Source organism: Vipera berus (genome assembly GCF_964194415.1).
Source record: "Vipera berus genome assembly, chromosome: Z".
Classification (NCBI taxonomy): domain Eukaryota; kingdom Metazoa; phylum Chordata; class Lepidosauria; order Squamata; family Viperidae; genus Vipera; species Vipera berus.
The window spans coordinates 54,538,027-54,550,431 of NC_138205.1; the positions used below are offsets into that span (position 1 = coordinate 54,538,027).

Genomic DNA, 12,405 nt, shown 5'->3' on the forward strand with positions numbered 1-12,405 from the left:
CAATAAATCAGTAATATACTTTTTTCCCATTTAGGTCTAATTTTTAAAAGCTCAAATACTCCCTCAAATACTCCCTCCCTCTAGATAATGTCTATTATCTCATACAGTCCTAGAGGAAATCAACCCTGATTGCTCTTTAGAAGGTCAGATCCTGAAGTTGAAACTCAAGCACTTTGGCCACCTAATGAGAAGGAAGGACTCACTGGAGAAGAGCCTAATGCTGGAAAAGGTTGAGGACAAGAGAAGAATGGGATGACAGAGAATGAGGTGACTGGATGGAGTCACTGAAGCAGTATGTGTGAGCCTAAATGGACTCCAGAAGATGGTAGAGGACAGGAACACCTGGAGGAACATTGTCCATGGGGTTGCGATGGGTCAGACACAACTTCGCAACTAACAACAACAAATTATCTCATAATAGGCAAACAGAATTCTTATTTTCAATAGATTTCCAAATATTTTATATTAGGTGACCAAAATTTCCCTTATTATTCAATTATAATGTTACTTTATTTTCTAAAAATTATCTATTTTCCACCATATTCAACCCTCTAATTAGTAATATGAAATCCCCTCTAATAAATCAAACCCTTTATTTTCTTCAGCCTTACTCTGGCTTTCTTCCTTTGCCAACTAACCTTCCATGTCAATGCTTTTGAATCATCAAATAGTTCTCTCTCTATTATTATATATATTATTTGGAATAAGAAAGACCATTTGGTTGCAGTTGTTTTGGAAGAACTAGCCCATCTGAATTTATTAGATCACCTCCCTATTACTCAATTTCCCAAAATTGACCTGATAGGTTTATCTTCCCTTCAATCTGTTCTTCTTCCTTTCCCTCAAATTTCTTCTGATTTTTGTAAAAAGTCTTTTCCATTTTCAGTGTTGTCACTCCCTGTTCTAATTTTTCCATTGGCTGGATCTGTTGGTCAATTGAGTCCTTTGTCTTAGTGTTTAGTTGTTCCACTTCTGTTATTTTATGCATTGTTAGTTCTTTGGTTGTAGTCAAGATCTGGGTTTGTATATTTAAGCTGGCATCTTGTTCCTTCATGTTGCATCTTATTTTGTTACAAGCTGAAAGAATGGTTTTGTGTATTGATTTCAATATAGAAATGATTTTTTTCCTGATCTTCATCCATATTCTCTTGATAGTATGTTAAGTTGAAGATTTAGAATCAAACGTTAAAAATAGTTTTTGTTTTTTATAGGTAGGTATGGGACATCTATTTCACTTGTTATAGGTGATCTTTATAGTAGAAATTTTGTCAAATAAGAGTTTATAGTCCAAGGTATTCCATCATCTCATATAATAACATATGCTTCTCATGTAAAGACAAAGGAAAGCAATTCCCCACATACAGCTCTGAAAGTCAGTAAAAGTTTACATTCATAGTTCAAACAGGCCAGATATGCCACCCAGAAGTTCTTTCTTTGCAGCTGAGTTTTTCACAGATGGTATCTGTCAAGGTCAAAGAAGTTTTTTCTGGAGTCTGGGTTTCAAGCCAAGTCTCTTTTAGGCAATAACAAGTTGTAATATCATACTTTGCCACAAGATGTCACCAATGCCATTTAAAGCTTTTTAAATCCAAAGTGTTTATGATAGTTTTCCAGGTCTTATTTCTTTTTTAGATAAAAACAAATATCTCCAATAAGAATAGGAACACTTTTAGTCCCCAAGTTTCAAAGGAATATCCATCCAATTAGATTAAAATTGTTCTTATAGTTACTCTGTTTCCCCTAGGTAGTTAATCACCACTTTTCTTAGAGGGTGGGATAGAAATTCCCTTCCCTCTCTCTTCACAGGGGGAAAAATACTTTGGATAGCTTCTACAAGAAAAAATATTTAAAGTCTTCAAAGGTAAGATTAGAACTCACCCAGTTTCATCCGTGTTGCTTTAAAGGTGCTTGGTGGTGATTTTGACTTCAGCTGTCAGCAGCTTAGTGATGAGCCATATTGCTATGGCTGGTCTTTCCTCCACTGGTTTGGAGGGCTTCCACAGATCCAACGGAAGGGCTGCCACCTTTCCACGATCAAGCAGGGGTCCCTTCTTGCTTGTTGCCCCTACAGGGTGACTTTCAACTCTTTCCAGTGTCCCCCAGCAGGACGAAATTGGACACAAAAGACGGAGCTCATCTTCCAGCATCCGTGGTGCTGCGGTGGCAAACCAGAAGTGGCAAATACAATTCTTATTGTTGTTAATACATATTCAATTGAATATCAACATCTTTATTACATTTTCCTAATAATATCAATAATGGTTTAAAATATCTTTTCTAACAAAATACATATTAATTGCATTTACACTTAATATCCATTTATTCAATTAATATCCTGTTTTTCCTGCTTTTTAAAAATTTTTAATTTCCCATCAGTGTTCAAAGTGTCTCTATTGCTTATAATTTCTCATAATAAATTATATTTGTTTAACTAAGTTTTCCTCATTCAAACCCTCTTAGCATTTTCATATTTCCCTTCTCATACCAAAATATAATATTCTAGTTACAAATCCTATCTTTCTAGTTATAATACTTCTATTTCTAACAATTATTATCAGCCATGTTCAAACATCTGATTAAAAATATAATGTCGTGTCTAATGGGTCAAATCCTGGCAAATAGATGGGGAAGAAATGGAGGTAGTGACAGATTTTATTTTCCTGGGCTCCATGATCACTGCAGATGGGGACTGTAGCCAAGAAATTAAAAGACACTTGCTCCTCGGAAGGAAAGCCATGGCAAATCTAGACAGCACACTAAAAAGCAGAGACATCACCCTGTCAACAAAAGTGCGTATAGTCAAGGCTATGGTCTTCCCAGTTGCAATGTATGGCAGTGAAAGTTGGACCATAAGAAAGGCTGAGCGCCAAAGAATTGAGGCCTTTGAACTATGGTGTTGGAGAAGACTCCTGCGAGTCCCTTGGACTGCAAGGCGATCAAACCGGTCAGTCCTAGAGGAGATCAATCCTGACTGCTCTTTAGAAGGCCAGATCCTGAAGCTAAAACTCAAATACTTTGGCCACCTAATGAGAAGGAAGGACTCACTGGAGAAGAGCCTAATGCTGGGAAAGATTGAGGGCAATAGAAGAAGGGGACGGCAGAGAATGAGGTGGCTGGATGGAGTCACTGAAGCAGTAGGCATGAGCTTAAATGGACTCCAGAAGATGGTAGAGGACAGGAAGGCCTGGAAGAATGTTGTCCATAGGGTCGCGATGGGTCGGACACGACTTCGCAGCTAACAACAACAATGGGTCAAAACCTCTATTTTTTCAGTCTTACTCTAACTTTCTTCCTTTGCCAACTAACTTTCCAAGTCAATGCATTTGAATCATCAAGTAATTCTTCTTCTATTTTTGTGTATATTGTTTGGAATAAGAAAGACAATTTGATTAAAGTATTTTTGGAAGGACGCCTAGCACATTGATATTCATTAAACAGCCTCCCTCCTTCTCCAATTTCCCCCTATTCTCCTAGCATTTCTATCTTCCATTCAGTCAGCTCTTCTTTCTTATCCTCAAGTGTGTTCTGAGATATTGACAGGTAATATAATTTTTTCATTTCCTATATTATTGCTACATCTTCTAATTATTCATTTGTCTGAGTCTATTAATTCCTTTCTTTAGGTCCTCCATCTTTGTATCTGCTTCCTCTGATTCTCATTCTATTTTCTGGGTTGTTAGTTCCTTCTTTGTAGTAATTTTCTGAGTTTGTAAATTTAGATTAAAAATTGTTATTTTATCTCCTTTGTGTTATTTTTACTCTCATCATGAGCTACGGGTTAGGGTTAGGGTTTCTTTCTGAAATTCATCAACATTTTCTTGTTGGTATATCAAGCTGGGGACTTTGGGGACAGAAGTTAGGGATGGTTTTTTACCATTTGAAGCTAAAAATGGAATATCCATGTTATTTTTGTTTGTAGTCTTTATAGTCCTATCTATTTAGGGATTTAAAAAGTTTCAATCAATTGTCATTTGAACTCCAAATTATCCAACCAGCCTATCAGTTTTTCCTGAAATCTCCCCTCAGCAAATATAAGTAAAGTTTGATTTTTTCATTTTTTTCTGTCCAATGAAAAAGTTATCCTTTCTGTCCAGAGAGAAAAGAGCAATTAAAAAGTGTTCATTGATCAAAGGTTTATAATCTAAAGTTTTCCATCATCTCAATCAATAATGCATGTCTCTTCTATAGGGAAATAGCTCCATGACACAGCTCTAAAAGTCAGTTACTATATATATTTGTACTCCAGGCAGGCCAGTTTCAAAATAGTTTATTGTCTCTGCCAAACAAATAAGCAGCCCAAGAGTTGTTTTTTTTCCCCTTTTCCCAGTCTTCAAAAGTGAAAGTTTCTGAAAACAAGAGTCTTATCTGAATCTGGGCTTCCAGCCAAGTTTCCTTTAGGCATAATCAGGGCTTTTTTTCTCATAGAACGCTCAGAACGGAGTTCCGGCACCTTTTCTGGATGGAACCTTGTAGGATAGGCAAGGTGGGTTGTATGACATGTGTGAGTTCCGGCACCTTTTTCTTTTACAAAAAAGCACTGGGCATAATAAATTGTAGTGCTGTAGTTTGCCATTAGATGTCATTGACACTGTCTTCCAGCTTTTTACATCCAAACATATATTACAAGCTTTCTTTTAAAAAAAATATCTTAGAAGCACTTTTAATCCCCAAATTTCAAAGTTATATATGTGTATTAATCTTGCGATTTTCTCTGTTTTCCCTCAAGCAATTAATTCACTGCTTTTGTTTTCCTGAGGGGAGGGGTGGAAATTCCCCTTCCCTCTCTCATTGGGGAGGATTCTTTGCTTTGGGTGGTTTTTTCTCAGGAAAAAGTCTTAAAATCATAAAGAGAGGATAGGGTCTCACCAAGTTCTATCCATGTTGCTCGAAAGTTGCTGGTTAATGCTTATTTTCTTCAATTGTCAGCAGCTTCTGACTGGCCACATGAATGTAGCCAATCTTTTCGCTGCCAGTTTGAATGGCTTCTTTGGATTAAATGGAAAGGGCACCACCCTCCCGCGATCCATGAGGGTCCCCTCCTTCTCCATCACCTCTTCAGGGTGTCTTTAGGGACTTTTTAGGATCCCTAATGGGACGAAATCAAATGCAGAAGATGGAGCCCTATCTTCCTGCACCTGTCGCGCCACAACGTCAAACCAGAAGTCTAGCAATTACTGATTTCTTGTTAGTATTCTTTTATTTGCATTAATCAGAAATAATGTCTGTGTCCCATGGCCTACATTAAAACCAGCTCAATCTAACATTTCCCTTCCCTACATGACTTTAGTCTGCCATGGATGACCTTAAACCTTATTTTGCTACCATGTGAAATTAAGGATATTACCCAATAATTTGTTTACTCTGTTAAATCTCCTGTCAACTGTCCCATTTGGCAAATTCAACAAAAGAAACTCCTGGCTCTTCAGATTAACCAAGAGTGTAGCTTTATTGAAAAATCCATGTAGGAATGGCAAACTCTGGGATTTTTCCTGTGAAAACCCACATAGATCCCTTTTTCCTCTCTGAGCCACACACAGTTCACCAACTGAGTTCAGTTCTTTTGCTTTGGGAAAAGCCCTCTGCTTTGATCAAAAAATTCTTCATCACTTGGCCTTGTCAGATAATGTCTCCTCGACAATAGATAGTTCACTTGCTTTCTAGTGCCTCCCTCCTCCCTTAGGAATTCACCACCCTCTTCCCGTTACTGTCTGGCAAAACTGTGAGCGAAAGCTGCTACAGAAAACTATGGAGTGAGTCAGGTTTGACATCTGCTTTCTTTGGTGTTGGCATATAAATCTTTTTCAATTGAAGTTTAACCCAGTTGTTGTTGCCTAATTTTGCAGGCAGAGTTTGGTTAGAACTGCTATATATTCTTCTGTTGTTTGACATATTTCTGTAGATATTCCATTATTTTTGTAGTCTGCTGATTTGGTAATGACTAGAGTGTTGGTCTAACGTCATGTTAATATTAGAGGTTCTGGTAAGTAAGCAATATCTGTTAAGAATATTGACATCACTACTATACAGAATTTCAATACACCATTTCCTTCTTTGTTTGATCTTTTTAGAAGTGATTTTACCATACCAGTTTAAGGCTGAAATCTCCTTCTAAATTAGGACATATTTTAGAAGACTTTGTTTTTTCCATTCTGAATCCAGTGTCTTTACAAATATTGTTGTGATACTGTTCCTTACTTTTTGTAATAGATCTTTGACATTTTGGGTGACATTCCTTCCTGAGATCTTTGACTTTTTTGGTATGGTTTCTTTTCATTTCTTGGTAATTTCCACTATTTGTTTTAACATTTGATTTCTTTATTTAGTTTCTCAGTCTTTAGCAGTCTGTTTTCACTTTTATCCTCTACCTCATAGTTGTACAACCTTTCGGCTTGTCTAGGCTACATGGAGTGAAGAGGAATTGTCATGAGATGGTTTATTTTTTATATTTTTATCTATTTTTTATTATCTTGGATACATTACTAGCTGTTCAAGTCCACATGCAGTTCACGGGCCACAGGTTGCTCTATATCTTCTTTAATTTTTTAAAAAAGTTTCATTGGTTCCCTATTACTAAGAAGCAGGATTTCAGTATGATTCCTGATATTTTCATGACACTGGTACCTATACAGTCAACATCATATTATAGAAACTGGTTGACTTTCTTTTTCAACTCTAGCTTAACTTTGAACTTATGCATGAGAAGTTAGTGATCTGCTCTACAGTCATCTCCAAGCCATCTCTTTGCTATTATAATTTAACTATTCTACCCACATAGAGCAATGATAGTCTTTATTATAGTCAATGGTTAACAAATTAAACAAACAAACAAACAAAGAAGAATACAAGAAATGATGCCATAGAAGGAAAAAACATAATGTCTGGGGAAAAAAATTAAGCATCCAAAATTTACTTACAATACAGTGGGGGCAAGAATAGACTCTAGGTAATAAAAACAAAGGACAAAGTAATTACTTAAATACTTTAACCATAGGATACTGAAGTTCTTCATATGAAAAATATATGTATGAGTTTATGTGAATGTAAATGTATGTGAATGTAAATAAAATTGGACATAGTCAGAGACAAATAACATAGAACAGGAGAAATAAAAATGTAGGCACAGTAAACAGATTTGAAAGGGCATAATGTTCCTGTACTGTTGCTGCCCAATAGCAGTGGCTGCCCTGTATGCTAATATACTTTTATACAACAGGGTAAATACGAACATGCTTTAAAACTCTCCTTCAATATTATGTGGGAATGTAAGAAATATGTGATTAACAATACAATTGTACATTACAGGGAACTTAATTTTGTTGTGGTTCCCAGCTGAATGTACTATATACCTTATGTCAAAGAAGTGAAGGTATGAAATAATGGTGAGCTTTTTTGAATATCAGTGTTCTTTCTCACATCTTTTTTCAGGCAAGGGAAAATAATAAAAGAATTCAGCTTGGTTCTAAAGAAGATTAGTGCTTACTTTTTTGTGTATGCTGAAGGAAAAACATTTTTCTTAAAACAACTTTAAAACAAGAAACTAAGGCACACTTACAATGAAGAATAATTTGATTTATTGACAGGCAGTACAGGAATTTCATCCCTATTTATAGAATTATACAGATCATTTCAGTAGACATCAGTCAGTTTCATCTAGTGCTTAAGGGACCAGGCTAGAACTCAGGAGACTGTAAGGACCCGCCTCAAGACCTCTTCACAAGAAAGCAGAACTCTTGGAACAGATTCATCACAAAAGGGACTTTTATTAGGAGAAGTTGACAGCAGGCATAGTAGGTAGGATATGAGGGTTTCCCACTCAAATCAATAGGTTAAAGGAGCAAAAAGCAAACCCCACGCCAACAGTTCATCCAGTCAGTTCAAACAGGCCAATCCCCAGGTGTTAAGTCCGCTGTGGGGATGAGGCTGATAAGATTGCATTCCCAAGGCTGTGAAAACGTTGTTGGGTCTTCACACCTTCTCTTCCACAGCGAGAGATAAGCCAGATGGCTGGAGGCACATTCCTTTCTCACCCCAGGTTGGCATCAAGGGGAGAAAAGTTCAAAGAGCAAGCAGATAGAGGAAGCGGAGAGGATACATTGTAGCAGCTAAGCAAAAGGGCAATATACATACAATTCCCCAAAAGCCTCCCCCTTCCCCCCAGGAGTTTGGCAGAACCCATAGAAAGGAAAAGAAAAAGAAAAGAAAAAGCCCCCCTCACCAAAGAAGTGGGTTCTGACATTTAGTTTTAGCCTTGGCCATGAAAGCCAGCTGGGTGGCATTGGGCTTGTTACTCTCTCTCAGCCTAACTCATTTTACAGGATTGTTGTTTTGGGGAAAATAGAATGAGGAAAATGTGTTGGATATATCAGTGCCTTGAAGTTATTTGTAAAATAACAAACAAAACAGGGACTTAAAAACTTGGTTGTTCGAATTGTCTGGCCTGGACTGAGGGATTTTAAATTTTAAAGTATTTTAATTAAATCATATTAAATTATATTAAATTAATTTTAAAATTTTAATTTTATTGTTATTATGAATTGTGGGCTTGTACTAATTTAATTCCATTTTATTCTCTTTTTGTACTGTTTTAACTGCCCTGTGAACCGCCCTGAGTCCTTCGGGAATAGGGCGGTATATAAATTCAACTAATAATAAATAAATAAATAAATAAATAAATAAATAAATAAATATGCATTTTTCATAGCAGCCAACATGACTGATAAAATTAACAACCTAGCAGTTTGAAAGCATGTAAAAATGCAAGTAGAAAAATAGGGACCGCTCCGGTGGGAAGGTAACAGCGTTCCGTGCGCCTTTGGCGTCTAGTCATGCCAGCCACATGACCACGGAGACATCCTCGGACAAGCGCTGGCTCTTCGGCTTTGAAACAGAGATGAGCACCGGCCCCTAGAGTCGGAAACGACTAGCACGCATGTGCGGGGGAACCTTTACCTTAAGATAATTCTTATACATATTAAAATATTTAATGAATGATGAATAAATGATTGATCCTGCATAATAGAAACTTCAATATAAATAAAGAACCTTAGAATTATAACAAATTATTTTAACGTCACCATTCTCAAAAGAAACCTGGATCTGAGTGCTTAATGCTAACAGTCTTCTTAGCATTTGTGGTGAGCATGCATTCCTCTACTTTGTTTATATCTTATTAGCTACAGCTTAGAATTCCAGGGACCCAATATTCTGTAGGTGAATTTGACATATTGATCATTAGAAAATACATGTAAATTGGGGCCCATGGTTAATTTATTCACTTTACCCTCACAAGGCATTACTATTTTGTGAGTGTATGTATAGATGTTTCATATAGGTTTAATAGTAGTCATCTCTGAGCCAGGCAGACCTAATATGATCACAGGAAAATCATAGGTATTCCAAAGATAGGTTGCTTGGTATTATGTTCAGTAACAAAGACTAATTTCAAAAGGATGTGTTGAATCTGTTTGTTTATGAAAAATTATATGGCTGCCAATTCACTCTCAGTGACTCTTGGCAGCACAAGATAAAACCTCAATACAAAAACAATTTAAAAAAATCAATACTCCCCCTCCCCTGGTGACAACATACAATGCATTCTTCCTCTGGAATTGTTGAGCAAACTTACTTTTTTTACTGCTTTCTAAAGTATGTGTTAGAAACCATGTGATCAAAAGGAATTACTATACTGATACAATTCTTTTCAGAGAAGGAAACTATGATGGAATTTTTGCACTGCTGTGATGAATTCTGATACTTATTTTAGATATAAGGTGGCTGAGAATACATATGAATGTTCTAACTTTCTTTGTGTAATCTTCTCTCTACCTGCTCTGGCTTACCTTGCTTTACTTCAGTCCCAAATGAATATTTTATGAGATAATTTCTCTCATGGAGTATTTGTAGATTAGGATTCAGAGAAATTGCAGTGCAGTTTATACAGAAAATTAACTGCAGCATTCTCACAAGGAAATTCAAAAGCAACCCAGATACACTTATAATAGTTCTAAAATAGAGAACTATTAGAATAAGTAGAAAACCAGAAGTCTTCTTAACAAAGAAGATTTTTAGGAAAGCAGAGGATAGGATTGTTTTTTTGGAGGGGGGGTGAGTTTTCAATTTGTTTTCATTGTTAAGAGGTTTTTTTTGTAAGTTTAAAATATACTGTTAAAATAGCTAAAAGAATCGCTAGACTGTGAGGAGGCTATTGGATTTCCCATTATTCTGTTTAGAAGTCCTTTATTGATCTCTAAGGAAAGATGGGAAAGTGTTGGATGATAATGCACTCCCGGATTGGGATCCAATCCTGATAGAGGATTTGGTTTATAATTCTTTTACCTTTAAAAATATTAGATAGGAACTTGGGATTTGAATCTGATTCTTACTTTATTTTTCTCACTTTACATACCAGGACCCCCCTCTGCTCCTCGGAGTGCCATCTCAAATGTTAACGAGACTAGTGTCTTTCTGGAATGGATTCCTCCTGCTGATACTGGTGGAAGGAAAGATGTGTCTTATTATATTGCATGCAAGAAGTGCAACTGGCACTCTGGGCTCTGTGAGGCATGTGGCAATCATGTCAGGTACCTTCCACAACAAAGAAACCTGAAAAACACCTCTGTGATGATGGTAGATCTGCTGGCTCACACAAACTATACCTTTGAAATTGAGGCAGTGAATGGTGTGTCCGGCCAGAATCCAGCTACACGGCACTTTGTTTCACTCAATGTAACCACAAACCAGGCAGGTAAGTGCAATTTCACACAGATAACTAGGTTCCTGAGAGGACGTAGTCTATAATTCTTTTCCAGGTTAGAAGATGCATAACAGAAAGCTGCTTGAAATAATAATTTGCTTTCAGTAAGGAGCATCTTTTCCTCTCTTCTTTATCTTGGATTAAAGAACATACATCAATAAGCGAATAATAATAAACTGTTTCTTCTCATGTTAATGTAATCCTGCAGGAACAGATTTTCAAAATAGATTTTCACCATCAAATTCTCATAAAATGTAAAACATTCAATTGTTACCACTTGTAATAGAAAGGATGATGAAATCTACATATATTTTTCCAAAAGCCATTAATATGGCAGTTAATCTGTTTAAAACTATTGTTTGAAAAGGAATAAAAATGTATTTAGTTCTATTAGTATACATCTTCCATAGAATATCACTATTAGATATTGTCAAAATATAAAGCACACTAGCTTAAATTTGTTGTCATTTTATTTTTATTGTGGTTTCTTTTACACGAAATATATTGTTTCTATAAGTGAAAGGATATATTCTGACAAGCATAAGATTTTTATCTGAGATAAAAAAAACAGAAACTGTTGTGTATTGAACGGTTAAATGTTGTTAATCAAGTTCCATTCCCTCACCAAGTTCGTGAGGAGAAAACGCGGCAGACCACTGACAGCTTTCAAACGAGCTGCCGCTCACTACCACGCAGGTGCGCCAACCGGCTGACCATGACAGCTGTCAAAGCGGCCGCGCAGGCGCAGCTCAATGACAGCTGTCAGGGAGCCAGGAGCTGCACATGCGCAGAAGCAACCTAGCTGTCAAAAGTTACCAGCTGGCCGGAGGCGCAGCTCGTTGACAGCTCGCGGCTGTCAACAGCTACCACACCTGATTGGCCGCAGCCATGCGGCGGGAGAACGCCGCACTGTTATTGGTTATCGCTTGTTCTAGTTTGTGTATAAATAGCAGGGAGTCCCGGCGGTGTTCTAAGCCGGTGCCTTCCCTAATAAACATCCTGAACTGTGCCTGCTGTCTCCGAGTCTTGCCTCACGATAATCCACCTGCCGACGAGGATGGGATTCGGGTCTGCTTAGACAGAGCTGAAGTCACAGAGCTGAAGTCGCAGCTGAAGGAGGGAAGCCATCCCACCAGCCGATCGCTGAAGTCACTCGCTGGTCAGGGAGAGCCCTCCACCCACTCGCCTTACAAGCAGACCCGAGGACCAGGACAGCATGGCCAATCTCGGGCACATTAGGGAATTTGATGTCTCGCAACCAGAAGGCTGGGAATCTCACCTCAGGCAGGTCGAAGGGTACCTCCTCGTAAACAAGATTTTCGAAGATCGCCCCAAGGCCGCCACACTTCTATGCCTCAGTGGGCCGGCGGTCTACGACGTGGCCGTAGGGCTCTGCAGCCCGGACCCAGTTGCTACTGTGCCTTACGCCGAGTTGGTCGACCGTCTCAACCAGCATTTCATGCCATGGCGGTCCAAACTTTACTGACGGCTGAACTTCGCCCGTCGCTTCTAACAACGAGTCAGCCATATCATTCATCGCCGAGGTTTGCCACGCAGCCCGCCGTTGTCGTTTCCCCGACCTAGAGGACCGCATCCGAGACCAGGTCATCATAGTTCTGCGGAATGAATGGCTGCAGAAAAAGATCGTCGCC

General features: G+C 37.9%; 1 protein-coding gene across 1 annotated transcript in view; it reads left to right on the forward strand.

Moving 5' to 3' along the window:
* The window catches only part of EPHA5 (EPH receptor A5), a gene marked incomplete at its 3' end in the record, with an annotated part of 211,151 nt that overhangs the window by 97,666 nt on the left and 101,080 nt on the right, over positions 1-12,405 (forward strand). The window contains exon 4 of the mRNA XM_081346212.1: positions 10,409-10,744. Within this exon, the coding sequence (XP_081202338.1) occupies positions 10,409-10,744 (336 nt within the window). The remainder of the gene's footprint in view (positions 1-10,408; positions 10,745-12,405) is intronic.